This window comes from Mobula birostris, chromosome 6, assembly GCF_030028105.1.
Source record: "Mobula birostris isolate sMobBir1 chromosome 6, sMobBir1.hap1, whole genome shotgun sequence".
NCBI lineage: Eukaryota > Metazoa > Chordata > Chondrichthyes > Myliobatiformes > Myliobatidae > Mobula > Mobula birostris.
Genome location: NC_092375.1, coordinates 161415270 through 161430875, shown reverse-complemented (window position 1 = coordinate 161430875; position 15606 = coordinate 161415270). Strand labels below are relative to the sequence as shown.

At 38.5% G+C, this 15606-nt stretch overlaps 1 protein-coding gene across 3 annotated transcripts in view; it reads right to left on the bottom strand.

The window, feature by feature from the left end:
* Window positions 1-15606, bottom strand: part of nckap1 (NCK-associated protein 1) — a 154274-nt gene that overhangs the window by 43839 nt on the left and 94829 nt on the right. For all 3 annotated transcript variants that reach the window (XM_072261729.1, XM_072261731.1, XM_072261730.1), the window contains 2 exons: window positions 14307-14404; window positions 1730-1823 (listed from right to left, as the gene is read on the bottom strand). In XM_072261729.1, the coding sequence (XP_072117830.1) occupies window positions 1730-1823; window positions 14307-14404 (192 nt within the window). The remainder of the gene's footprint in view (window positions 1-1729; window positions 1824-14306; window positions 14405-15606) is intronic.

The window sequence follows — 15606 nt, the reverse complement described above, 5'->3', positions numbered from 1 at the left end:
TTTGGAAAAATAAGTTAAGATCTTACCAAACTATACCAAATCCTTACGGCCAAGATACCAGTGGGATGTTTTTCCCTAGCTCAGGACTCTAGGACTATAGGATATAGTTTCAGAAGTAGACCATTTACAAAGAGGACTGTGAACCTTTGGAATTCTGTCACATAAAGGGCTGTGGATGATCAATCAAAACACAGACTGAGAGAACTCTGGGTATTCATGAAATCAAGGGATTATAGGGACTTTGATCGATAACATTGTTGAGGTAGAAGATCAGCCAGTAACCTTAATGGAGGATGAACATGCTCAAAGAAGTGGGCAGTCTGTTTCTTACCTACAAATCTACAGCCTCCCACAAATTTTCCAATTTGACTTTTTAGCACTCTTTAACTGAAAAACTTTATGCAGATCCACTTAATTGGCCCCAGTCTCCTTTTTCACTTAGTGAAAAGTGAAAAGGAATAGTCTCCTTTTTCACTGCAGCAGTTCATCCTCCCAATCAATTCTCAGTCTGTATTGCGAAGCATTTTATTTCAGATTTTAAAATTTAGGTTTCCAGCAAGTTGAAAAATTCAGACGTCCATTACTTTTTCAACAGTTGAAAAATTAGGAGTCGTGGGTTCTGCGGGATTAGAAAGGCTTTCCTTACAGTAAAGTTCCTTAAGACTTTTATGCATTCCTTTTACATTAGGAAATTCAATTAATCTTTGCAAAAATTTAAACTATCTCGCATAGGACCTGTGAGCAAAAGCATATTTTTTAAAGACAAATTTTAAAACAATGTTCAAGTACAGATTGAACAAAGGTCCTAAATTGACCTTGGTCTGTTTTGAGTTAGCTGATAACCTGTCTCAAACAGCTGTCTGTCTCCACAAATGTTCACTGTGGAATGTTGCTTGAATTCAGTTATATAGTCATTTGGGACACAATAAAGGTTCTGGGCCTATCAAGATTTGTTTTTATGCTCATCACCACAACATTATATCAAATGGTCTCTGAATGTCACTGATGACTCAAAAATGAATTTCATTAATTTCCTTCCAAGCCTGGATAGAACTACAAAAGGCAACAATTACAAAAGGTTTTCTAATCTTTAGGCTAAATAGATAAAAGTAAAAACCTCTCCCTAGAGTACTCTCAGCACTTTTCAAACTTATGAAACAAACCAGCTTTTCAAAGCTGCCAATTTTAGTTTGGAAAAAATACAAATGGGAAAGAACACTTTAAAAAAAAAAGATCAATTGCTACTCATGGAATTTATAAAAATCTGAAATCAGTCTAGTTCTGGAAAATATTGATCAACTAATTAACTGGAATACAAGGTCAAATACTAACATAAGAATCACTGGGATCTTGCCTTCCTGGCCTAACATGCTAAGAAAACTGTATGTAAATGAAAGAGAAAAGACTTGACAAGTTACTATGCTGCCCTTTCCAGGGGGACTGCTAGTGGTGGTGGTGGGGGGGGGGGGAGGGGAAGGGTTAGGCAAGGTTCTCATTTCCTTCACCCTTTCCTAAGGGGAAAAAGTATATTACACATGTCATTAAGTTGCAACAATGTGTAAAATTAACAGGTCACTTTATTCGTTATTCATATGATTGTATGCAAGGCAAGAATGGAATGTGTAATGGAATTATAGTTCTGCAACTGGGAGGCCGTGTCAACACAGATTGGAAAACCATTACATTGTCTGCTCAGTTTCTGTAATTGGAGAACATATTCAATACCCACATGTTAATCTTTTGAAGAGTGCTGCCATCTGGTCTGGCTTGTCAAAGCTCGTCCTCATTTGTGTAAGCACATCAACATTCTCTACTACTAGTTTCTACAAAAGAAAGAATATTCTGTATTAGGCAGTCCATCAGATTCCAATATCAAACAGATATTTCAATCTGGCAAAAGGAAATTAGCTTTATAAGCTCCAGATGGTTCCACAGTCTACAGTTCCCAAGGAGATTAAGCGTCTACAGATCATGTGTGGTTTGACTTCTGAAAATAAAACATTCATGATAGTTTGCAGTTTTCCATTTTTCCTTTTTCAATACACAGGGAAAAACTGTGAAACTGGATACACTATCTCCTTCAATTTTCTTCCCTTTCTTTCTTTCCTCAGAACTCCAGCTCATGATAGAATAAATAACTGTTCTTACTCTTGTCAATGCAAAGCTAAGATGCAGATGATAACCATGAATACTCACTCATTAAATGAGTACTACATAAAAATAAAGCTAAGCTTTTACAAAGATATGGGACTGTAAGTACACTGCATTACTGTTATCTGCAATGCATTGATAAAATTATATTTTAATCTTTTGTCCAATATCTCCTACATATACTTGAATACAGTCAGCTACATTCTTTAACGTTATCCAAACACTTATGTTTAAGTAGAGAAAGTATATGTTATTTGATAATTCAGATGTGAAGATCATTCTTATTGAAATAATCTTATTTTAGCTTGTGTTTAAATGGGCATATCTCTTGCAGGAGTTGAGAGAAGGGAAAAAATATGGAAGTTGTCACAAGGTATGCATTTGGGAATTTGCAGGTAACTTTCCTTTAGATATGCTCAAGAGTTATACTTCAAGCCCTATCAAACAATCCATTATGGTTCAAAGGTTTATTTTATTAAAGTATGTATGCAGAATACAACTCTGAGATGTCTTCTCCAGGTAGATATAAAATACAGAAAACCACAAAAGTAGTTGAAAGAAAGACACCAATCCCCCTTGCCCTCTAGTTGTAATCCACCTCGCGTGAAAATAAAAAAAAATCAAAAACTTGCAAACCCCAAATCCCCGACCTTCTCCCTGGCACAAGGGTAACAGATCACTCACATGGAGAAATAGCAGCAAGAACATCAAATCCCAAACACCCAACTTACCGCCTGGCAACAAGAAAGAATGGGTGAGAACAGGAAAAAACCCACAGAACTGAAAGAGGCCAATATGTACAATAGTCCACTCCGTAAGTGTCAGAATTTCAATCATAGCAACATGGACCCAGCTGAGAATCACTCACTCCCCCCCTCAGCATTCATCTCGATGTTTCCATTTTCCATGACATTTTAAATCAGCAAGAGATGTAGTCGATCATTGCCCCTCATCTCATCTGAGCTTCTCCTTGTGGTAGCTCATGCTCACAATTATCTCCTGGAGTTTTCTCGGATACAGCAGAACGCTAGCTCACTCATTCGAATTACACATTGTAAGTCACAGGCTCCAACAGTTTTAAAAACACAATTAAGATTTTAAAAAATAGTTAAAAGATGCAGAAAAACTTGAAATGATTGACTATTTGGAAGATGTCACCCAAAGAATCATTCGCTGGCACCACCTTGACCATACCAAAAAAGTGAATTCTTGGGTAGGAAAATCCAACTTCTTTTATATGGGTACCACTTTTGCCAATAGTAATTTTAAACAGTTACTTTATGCAAACATAAGTTTGGATCTACCTAACATTATCATGGCATAATACTAGTGGATGGCATAGAAGCAATAAATAAAGACAGTTTTAATTGGTGATTAAAGAATAATACACGCTTTGCACAAAATGAATTCCTTTGAGATTTTCCTTCCCATTGACTGCATTAGATAGCCATGCCCAAGTTACAATATTCCAGAAGAATATTCGACTGAAATTTTATCATGCTCTGCATAATATTCAAGTTAACTGGTAGAAGGCATTAAATTAATAGCATTTCACTGTCGAATGCACAAGCACTGAAATAAGAAAAACAGGAAGGAATTGACCAACTTTAGATGATTTAGCCCAAGTCACACATTCTTCTCTTGCAATCCCTCCTCCACAATGAAATAAATTACTTTCACATGAAGGTGAAAGGTTGAATGGCCTTTTGGATGTAAGGAATACCAAATGCCAATATTATCTTCACACAATAATAAACTCCCTCAAGTTAACTGCAAATGAAAAATAATTTGATTTCAGAGACAGATCATATTTCTTATGTTCATTTAAAACAGTTTCATCTGTAAGCTATTTTCAAATAAGCTCATGTTTCTATATGTTCTCAGTTTATAAATACAGGATGTAATAATTTGCAGACGTTGCTGGTACTAATGCAATTCAAAAAATAAATACACCAATTCAATTGATACATTAAATGGCTGCAAAGATTTCATTTAGATTTCTGTTTGCTGAAATTGTGCAGTATCAATTTAGGTACTGATTTACGTGTTTTCCTCAGATTAAAAAAACAGTCGTATACAAGGTATCACGCTTACAGTTTAAGGAAAAAAATAAAGAAATGAATTTCATAAAGATATTGTAAGGTGCCTATATTTAGGCTTCATATTAACAAGGGCGAATACATTAATACTACATTTACAAATTCCAAAGGTACACAGCAAAGATCATATCTATCAAAAGTAAAATCCACATCCTTTTTCATCCTACAGGACTCCATAGTTAAACAAGCACAAGGAGCACCCACTGTTGACTCTGTTTCTGACTAGAATAGGTTCAGCTGACTCCTCCACTCATCCCCTGGTGCCAATCATACCACAATTAACACCAGCCTCTGACCTCATGTTTCATCCCAATTCCTCTCCTCTGAGCAGCTTCTGACCACACATTATACCCGGGTCCTCCCTCTCATCACCTTCCTCTCAAGTCCCTATCTGACATCATTTCCAACTCTGCCAATGTCTTCACCATCCTCTTACACCCAAGTGATGCATTCTCAGGCAGAGGACTTACCTTCATACTCATGCTCCTACCTCAAGTTTTATCACCTCTGAGGGCACGTAGTCCTCACATCTTCCCAGTGATGACCCTTTCTGACACCCTCTTCTTGCTTTTTACCCTCTTAACTTCTCATTTTCAATTGCCAAATGCCAGATGCCAGTCAACTGTATTGATTTCTTCACTCGCCTCACCAACTCCACCTTAATTCCCTTTGAACACATGGCTCTCCATTCCCCAAACCTGAACTACCCAGTTCTATCACCTACCCAAAATTTACCCTGATAGGCCCATTATTTCTGCCTCTCTTTGCTTCATTGAAGTTCTCTTCATACCTAGACACACCATATCTTGTTCCCACCTGTGTCCAGTCCCTTCCACCCACATCCACAGCCAGGACATTCAATTCCTATATACTTCCAAAGTTCAAAGTAAATTTTATTATCAAAATACATGTATGTCACCAAATACAATCCTGAGATTTGTTTTCTTGTGGGCATATTTAATAAATCTGTGGAATAATAACAACAGAATCAATGAAAGACCATCCAACTAGGGCGTTCAACCAGAGTGCAGAAGACAGTAAGCTTTGCAAATACAAGAGGAGATAATAAGAATAAATAAATAAGCAATAAATGTCTCAAACTAAGATAAAGAGTCCTTAAAAGTCAGTGCATTGGCTGTGGAAACATCTCAATGACGAGGCAAATGAAGTTTAGTGGAATTATCGAAATACGTAGAAGTGTTGGTGACGAGGCAAAAGTAGTTTAGTGGAATTATCAGAATACATAGAAGTACTGGGTTGATGGGAAAAGGGAGTAAAACGAGAAGGAAGGAATTATATTGACTCAACTTAGAATTGAGCATACAATGCTTAATTATTCATTATATCCAGTTGGAAAACATCGCTCTGGGTTGTGTAGGCTTTGTCATCATTATGCAGGCGTCACTACTATCTTTGGGGATAGGTGGTTTTCATTTAAAAACTTTATTGAATTATGGGAGTGACTTTAATTTAATTCACAATATTGTCTTTCACTACTTACAATCTATAGGGCTTTTTGGGGTAATTTAGTTCCTAACTCTCTACACCACACTCAAGTCCAGTTGGTGGCGGTATGCAACTTTAAGTTAGACTGCCAACCACCATTACAAGTCAGAAGAAATACTTATCCCCTTTGGTTCAAGAGCCTAATGGTTGAAGGTTAATAACTATTTCTGAACCTGGTGGTGTGAGTCCTGAGGCTCTTGTACTTTCTTCCTGATGCCAGCAGAGAGAAGAAAGTATGTCCTGGGTGGTGCGGGGCGGTGGGGGGGGGGGGTCTCTGACGATGGATGTGGAACTGTTTCAAGTAGATGTGCTCAATGGTTGGGAGGGCTTTACCTGTGATAGACTGGGCCATATTCACTACTTTTTGTAGAATTTTCCATTTAAGGGCAGTGGTGTTTCTACACTAGGCTGTGACACAGCAAGTCTCATTCACTGAGACGTTGGGGTTCTCCATTTCTTTCTAAAACACAGATCCATTGAGTTACCCTCTAAAATGCACTCTTTCCCCGTCTGGTGGAACTTGTGTTTACCCTGAACAACATACGATTTGATTTCTCCCAATTTTTACCAATGGACGATGTTGCTATGGGCATTCAGATCTACCTGGTCACAGCTGCTTTTTATTGGGTATACAGAATAGGTTTGGGATGGATTTTATCCCAAGTCTATTCTGGCACCCCCACCCCCCCAGCTTCCCCTACACTGATAACTGCATTGGGTGCTACATCCTACACAGGTACAGAACTTGCCAATTTCATTAGCTTTCTTACTAATTTCCATGTTGCCCAATTTACTTAAAATAATTTTAGACACCTCTCTCCCTTTCCTTGATCTACTTCCATCACTGGACCAATCTGTTGATATTCACTACAAACCCACAGCCTTCCATAACTCTTCCAAGTTCAACTTGTGATCATCTTTACACATGCCTACTTAATTGGTTGAAGCTGTTGCTCAGGAGAAGTCATATCGAGGTGGAACCACACGCTATTAGGTTTAGTTCACCATATCTATAACCACAGTGGTGCTTGGTGCAGAGACCAAGACAAGCAACAATCTATTCTGCAGTCATTCCAAATGATACTGATTAATTAATTCCAGCCTGGAAACTGGCTTTGCTGGCCTGTGTTTCAGACAATGACTCACTTCAAAGGTTAAGATACACAACTGCCGACGTGGAAGAACTCTTAAAAAGTATGTAAGTTTTTACTGCATAGTAACATGACTAAGAAACGTCCGGGCTACGGATGTACATTTTTTGATAAAAATCCAAACAAAATCATATAGCTAAATCTATTTTTTTATATATTAAAGAAAATCAGCCAATTTCTACCCCTTCCCCCACCAGCCCCCTGTGCTTCCTTTTCCATTTGTACATTACTTGCTGAGTCTTAGTCCAACTTTTCTCCTACGGGGCTCATCCACAAACGTGGAAAATTACTAGAGAAGATCAAGCTGTTGAAATCCTGTAAAGATTTTTTCTTTACTATGTTATAGCCAACTCTTCATGTTGTTGAAACTGATGGAAATGTAAAAATGGAAATCCTCAAAGAAAAATAATGGACAGCAGTGCAAGAGTTGTAGTTTCTGTAATAAGGGTTTGAAGAGTGTTTCTGCTCTTGTACATCATTTACAATGCAGGACATTATTCAAACAGTTTGTTCCAAGCCGACAATCCATTGCTCTCATTCCCCAATGTCAGTCTCTGTTAAATGCCCCTTTGACTTTTTTTATTTTGCAATTAATCTACTCTAAGGGGTAATTTGCAGCTGCTGATAGCCTACCTGTACAGCTTTGGGTTGACAGAGAAAATTGGAGCATCCAGAAGAAATCTAAGCTGTCATGTACAGAGTTTAGTCAAAATGCATTAAAAAGAATCTGCTCAATATTTGTTAAATATTCTGATCAATTGAAAAACATTACAGTATAGTTCAAACAACAGGAATTCTGCAGATGCTGGAAATTCAAGCAACACACATCAAAGTTGCTGGTGAACGCAGTAGGCCAGGCAGCATCTGTAGGAAGAGGTGCAGTCGACGTTTCAGGCCGAGACCCTTCGTCAGGACTAACTGAAGGAAGAGTGAGTAAGGGATTTGAAAGTTGGAGGGGGAGGGGGAGATCCGAAATGATAGGAGAAGACAGGAGGGGGAGGGATAGAGCCAAGAGCTGGACAGGTGATAGGCAAAAGGGGATACAAGAGGATCATGGGACAGGAGGTCCGGGAAGAAAGACAAGGTGGGGGGGGGGGACCCAGAGGATGGGCAAGAGGTATATTCCGAGGGACAGAGGGAGAAAAAGAAGAGTGAGAGAAAGAATGTGTGCATAAAAATAAGTAACAGGTGGGGTACGAGGGGGAGGTGGGGCCTTAGCGGAAGTTATAGATCAGTGGCATTCGGGCCAAGGTCATCATATCTAGATCCATAGTGCAAAATTTACTATCTAGACATATAGAGATTTACAATTCTTTACCTCTACCCCCATCCCGACCCCCAAATGGTCTCCCATTATCAGCTCTGGTCTAAGACTTCTCCAATAATGCAACAACCTTTTCCCTGTTTCCTAAATGGTCTTTTGTTGCAGATTCAATTTCAGGACACAAGTTTCATTAGCAAGGCCAGCATTTATAACCCATCCCCAACTACCATTATAAAGATGCTGGTGAGCCACCTTTTTGAACCACAGTGATCATTTTGGTACTTTCTGTGCTTGTACATAACTATCATGATAAAAATGAGGGGATTGCTGGGTCATCTCACAGGGTATTTAAGAGTTGACACAAAGGTTTGGCGCTGGTCACGCAATCCACAAGAGGGAGGGTTGGCAGATTTCTTGCTGAAGGTTGTGAACCAGACGAATTTTTATCTCAGTAAAAATGAGGGTTTTTTTTTGCATTTACCGAGACTTTATATGCTCCAAATGCCAGTTCATTAATTGCATTTAATTTCAAAGGTACTGTAGAGGGTTTTGAAGTTGGGTCTCTGAATTACTAGTCAGAGGTATATTCCAAGGGACAGAGGGAGAAAAAGGAGAGTGAGAGAAAGAATGTGTGCATTCCACATGAAATTACAGATGAATCCTATGTACTTAATGCTTCCTTCAGACATGTTTTCTGTAAAGCGACACTGAAAACTAAAATATTTTACAATATAAAAGGCACAAATTCATATCCCGTCTTTAGCATCTCTGGGATAGGAGTGAATTTATGGGTTTGAATGACTTGTTGATTACCACTCATTAAGTACCAAGCGTAATAAAAGATAACATCAATGAACATCACCCATTCTACTTCTTTTTAATTGAGAGACAAAGGGAATTTTTTGTTTAACAATTGAACACCAATCATGATTTCTAAGTTCATATCACTAAGATTTTGTGATAAGTCCAAGCTATATCCCAGCATTTCACAACCAAACACACACATAATGCTGGAGGAACTCAGCAGGCCAGGCAGCATTTATGGAAAAGAATACAGTTGACATTTCGGGCTGAGATCCTTCAGTAGGTCTCTTGTTTCACAACTAATTATTCCAATGGTAATTAGTTCTCATTTATTATTAACAAAACTATCGATTGCAATTTTTCATAGATAAATGAACACATGCCAAAATCCTGAAATATAATAAAGAGGAATTTAATTTGTTCACTCAATATTCAGTGGCATTGATCACAAGACTTCATATGAGTCTGGTTTTCATTTTATTTTGGAGCTATGCCAATTTTGTGGAAACAGTCCATTAGCCTTGTTTTGTACTTTAGTATGCCTATATTAGAAGCATTGCACCTTTTTATTTCTATATGCTGATCAGAAATTTACAGCTATTGGCTCTCTCACACTGACGTAGTATATTGAACAATTCAACCGTTTCTAAAATATGGCTTCTCCCTTCTATCTTCCAATCAATGCATTGACAGCATCAGTCCACTCAACTCTCTTGTCTTTGGCTCACCATAATCAGCACCAAGTATGGTCAACTAATAGTTACAAAATAGTTACAAAAGCTAGTCTGTTGAAAGCATAACAGTATCTTTTCCCCTCAAATGTTAAGTTTACATCAGTATTGTGCATCTCTTTTTTATCCTGCAGCTACTTATTACAATTTCAAAATTCCAAAAAGTATAAAAAATAAATCTGCACTTGTTTAACATTAAGATCATAATCTCAATAAATTATGTTCAAAAAGTCATCTTTTAAAAACTTGGTATGAATGTTAGCAAATGTTAAAACATCCCTAGATACAGTAGATTATTTAATTAAATATTCAAGCTGGGAATGATCTGATAGTTCAACATTATTTCGCTGAAGAACACTTTTAAAAAATTTGACATTGACAGTATGTTTACCTGGTATCAAATGCCTGATTACTTAGCATGGAATAATGCTTAAATATGATCCTACAAATCATTTTGTTATACAAGTACAAATTAGTTCCACACAAAATTATTCTTACAAGACGTCTTCGAAGCATGGAAAGAGAAATATCTATCAAGTCCTGAAACCAGATATTAGCCTATTTTTGTGAATAATGATTGGATGAAGTGAGAAATGTAAACTTCACAATTAACATTCTTTAAAAAATTGGATTACTCTGTTGAGTGTTTTAGGAAATGCCTATGAAATGAGAAATAGCTAAGATTCCCATAGAAACTGTAGAAATGGTCAACATCTAATAAATAGTCATTATAGAGAAGCAGACGTTTGTGATATTGGAATGTTTAAAGTTAAATGTGGGAGTTATATTAACAGTGTCCAAGGCACTGCTCACACTTAAATGTGAATGTAAAATTCTTATTTCATGATGGCATCAGCACACTGGACAATATTCCAAGGGGCCAAATCCAACAATTATTAGAGTTAACAAAAACCCAAAAAGTTCAAGCACGACTTGTGACAACAGGATAAAATACCTCTTTGGAAACCCGCAACATTCCAATAATATATTAATCAAATATCAATGTTACTGTCTCCAGAATATCAATATCCTGGCCCACCAAATCTGCACCAGCCACCAAGCATATGTTGACAAAGGGTCTGCACCTGTACTAGATCTATGATTCTTCAGATGAAGCAAGATAAAATGGCACCCAGCCGAAGGGATATTAACATAATTCAATCACAAACAAGAGAAAACCTGCAGATGCTGGAAATCCAAGCAACACACTCAAAATGCTGGAGGAACTCAGCAGGCCAGGGAGCAACTATGGAAAAAGAGTACCCTTTTCCATAGATGCTGGCTGGCTGGCCTGCTGAGTTCCTCCAGTATTTTGTGCACGCTGCTTGACATAATCCAATCTCCATTTTAAAAGGTATTCATTGCTTACATTTGTGAATATTTTACATAAACACCGCAACATATGAAATTCTGAATGCACAGACATCAGAGCACTGGAGTGCAGTTTAAGATGAGCTTCACAACAGCTCAAGTTTATATTGCCAGTTCCTATTATGATACAGACATAAGAAATTGTAATGAGAAAATAACACAAATGTAACAGTAAGCACATTCAGTTGATGAATTTTTATGTAAGTGGATAAGTACTTGGCTCCATTTGCTTCATTCGTGAGTAAATCGGATATTTACAAAAGAATATAGCAACATAGAAACTGGGGATGCAACTGAATTCCACAGGCGCAAAAAGCAGCCATTTCCAAACGATAACCAACAGAGGCATGTGCAAAAAGAGAATGAAATATTTAAATTTTTAAAAAAGGAATGGAGCAAATCCAACAAGAGAGCTGTATTCTAAATAAGAGAAGCACTCTATAGTTAATTGCCAATAAAAAGCTGTAGTTCAACATCAGTATTAATGTAGGTATTCTTGACTAAAATTTGAACTTTTACATTTTTAATGCAACTTTTTTTTAAATCAATGGATACCTTCACTAAAATATGCAGCAACCCCCCCCCCACCCCCGAGTTCTTGTACTATCATAAATGGCAGAGCAGCTGAAGGTAGTTGGGCTCAGGGAAGTACCTCCAGGTACTCTCACTACAACTTACTTGCCCTAAAATAATAACCATAATCTGACTCACTCAGGACTCCGATTCCCAGAGTTCTCACTCCTGCCCAAAAAACTCTACTGCCTTGAATTTTACTAAGATCCCTTGAGGCCACATGCATCAAAATCCATCATCTCATATATTTAGTTTCAACTCATGCCTGGAATTCATTCATTATCAGGTTTAAAGAAGAAATCAGTTCCAATTTGTTGAACACATTAAATGTGAGAGATTCCCTGGAAACTTACAGATCTCTTGATATTTAGCTAATTAGACCAAAGAGCTGATTAGTAAGTTCAGGAGGAGGAAACCAGAGGTCCACGAGCCAGTCCTCATCAGGGGATCAGAGTTGGAGACTGTCAGCAACTTTAAATTCCACAATGTTATCATTTCAAAGGATCTGTCCTGTGTCCAGCACGTAAGTGCCATTACAAAGAAAGCATGGCACTGCCTCTACTTTCTTAAGAGTTTGCAAAGATTTGGCATGTCATCTAAAACTTTGACAAACATGCATAGATGCAGAATGAAGAGTATATTGACTCAACAGACAATAGGTGCAGGAGTAGGCCATTCGGCCCTTCGAGCCAGCACCGCCATTCACTGTGATCATGGCTGATCATCCACAATCAGTATCCAGTTCCTGCCTTATCCCCATAACCTTTGATATAGCGGAATCAAAGGTTATGGGGATAAGGCAGGAACTGGATACTTAAGAGCTCTACCCATATCTTTCTTGAAAGCATCCAGAGACTTGGCCTCCACAGCCTTCTGGGCAGAGCATTCCATATATCCACCACTCTCTGGGTGAAAAAGTTTTTCCTCAAATCCGTTCTAAGTGGCCTACCCCTCATTCTTAAACTGTGGCCTCTGGTTCTGGACTCACCCAGCAGTGGGAACATGCTTCCTGCGTCCAGCGTGTCCAATCGCTTACAATAATCTTACACGTTTCAATAAGATCCCCTCTCAGCCTTCTAAATTCCAGAGTATACAAGCCCAGACGCTCCAATCTTTCGACATATGACAGTCCCGCCATCCCGGGAATTAACCTTATGAACCTACGCTGCACTCCCTCAATAGCAAGAATGTCCTTCCTCAAATTTGGAGACCAAAACTGCACACAGTACTCCAGGTGTGGTCTCACCAGGGCCCTGCTGCAGGAGGACCTCTTTGCTCTTATACTCAATTCCCCTTGTTATGAAGGCCAGCATGCCATTAGCTTTCTTCACTGCCTGCTGTACTTGCATGCTTGCTTTCAGTGACTGATGTACAAGAACACCTAGATCTCGTTGTACTTTCTCTTTTCCTAACTTGACTCCAGTTAGATAATAATCTGCCTTCCTGCTTTTACCACCAAAGTGGATAACCGCACATTTATCCACATTAAACTGCATCTGCCATGCATATGCCCACTCACCCAGCCTGTCCAAGTCACCCTGCATTCTCATAACATCCTCCTCACATTTCACACTGTCACCCAGCTTTGTGTCATCGGCAAATTTGCTAATGTTACTTTTAATTCCCTCATCTAAGTCATTAATATATATTGTAAACAGCTGCAGTCCCAGCACTGAACCCTGCAGTACCCCACCGGTCACTGCCTGCCATTCCAAAAGGGACCCGTTAATCGCTACTCTTTGTTTTCTGTCAGCCAGCCAATTTTCAATCCATAGCAGTACTCTGTCCCCAGTACCATGTGCCCTAATTTTGCCCACTAATCTCCTATGTGGGACTTTATCAAAGGCTCGTTGCATCATAGCCTGCTATGGAAACAACAATGCTCTTGAATAGAAAAGCCCACAAAAAAAAGTAGATACAGGCCAGTCTATCATGAATAAAGCCTTCCCCACCACTGAGCACACCTACATGAGTGCTGTCGCAGGAAAGCATAATCCATCAACAGGGACCCCCCCCCACCCCACTCCCCACCACTGAGGGCATACTCTCTTCTCGCTGCTGCCATCAGGAAGATAGTACAGGATCCTCTGGACCTGCAGCACCACGTTCAAGAACAGTTATTACCCCTCTAACATAAGGCTTTTGAATCAGAACGGACAACTTCACTCACCCCATCAAACAATTCCTCCAACCTATGAACTCATTTTCATGGGCTCCTCATATCATGTTCCCCATATTTATTGCTTCGTTCCTTATTGTTATTTTCATTTTTTTAAAATCATTCTTTTTGCATTTGGACTGTTTGTTGTTTGTTTTGCAGATTGGCTGTTTGTCCTGTTGCGTGCGGTCTTTCATTGATTCTATTGTACTTATATTTACTGTGATTGCCCACATGAAAATGAATCTCGGGGTTGTATATGGTGACATATACATACTTTGACAATATATTTACTTTGAATTTTTGCTGAGATAAGAAACAAGATTGATATAACATTGACATTAAAAATCTATACTAAAACATATAGGAAATTAAACATATATTTCACTGAAGTTCAAGATTCCTGGCTGCAAATATTTTTAAAAAGCTGTATTTTATCATCTTTAATCTGTATAAAAAGATGAAAGCTGATACTGCTGTAATCAACCATAGTCTTACCTTGAGTTCAGCCACTTGTGAAGAAATGTGCCACATCAGGCTTTCACTGAGAAACTTCATTCCATATGGACCCAAAAGTTCAGAAAGAGCTCTCATTTCTGTGGGAAAATATGCAAGATATGTTAGTCCATATACCATTACACACGCACAAGTCTAACATCGAACTAATAATCATTCTGTCAAAAGCTGTCTGCAGTAATGAAGTTTATGCATATAAGGGAATGATAAATATATTTAAACTCAAATAATAATATTTTTACTTTTGGAAAAACTAAGTAAAACAAATTACAGAACACATAGAATAGAATTCCAGTACAAATCAATGACTTTAAATAGCTTTCTACTGCTTAGTACCATCCAGGAAATTTGCACTCAAACAGAAATTTTAGACACTGGAGTACCAAGGCCAACAAGAGACAGCAAAAAACACTGGAGTACTAGTACCAGAATAGATTAGAAACTAGAATGTGGTATGGTAATATTTTGGATGAATTGATGCTGACGGACCAGAAGCTGAAAGGAAACCCTTGGATGCACAGCAACAATGAGTATACAAATGATCAGATACGCAATACTTAGACTATGAGAGCATATCCAGAGCTGGGTAACAGAAATCCTGGGATGAATTAACCATGGCTGAAGGCCATTGTACATTTCTATCATCTACAGCAGGCATGATGCAAAGTTTATAATGTGGCACTTTCTAGTTAATTCTTGGTTTTTAGAGCAGTAACAGAAAGGGAGACATTCAAAGAGAGTTGACAAGAAAAGTAAGGCACTAATTTAAGACATGACAAATTAGGGATATCCAAGAGGGTAGAGAAGCTAAAGATGGACCAGTTTGAATATAAAAAGACCCAGAATTTATTTAATAATAATAGGCATCCGTTAGTCTCGTGAGACCATGAATTTGGAAGGTTTCCAGGGCGCAGGCCTGGGCAAGGTTGTATGGAAGACTGGCAGTTGCCCATGCTGCAAGTCTCCCCTCTCCACGCCACCGACGTTGTCCAATGGAAGGGCACTAGGGCTGATACAGCTTAGCAACGGTGTCGTCGCAGAGCGATGTGTGGTTAAGTGCCTTGTTCAAGGACACAACACACTGCCTCAGCTGAGGCTCGAACTAGCGACCTTCAGATCACCAGACCGACACCTTAACCACTTGGCCACACACCAACACAGAATTCATTTGGTATTAAAAAAGGTAATAACTTATAATGAATTAAAATGGAGGACCAGAATGGAAGATGTGCACAGTTCACTGGGAATTGAAGTAGGAAATGAGATTTACAGGCACAAAATT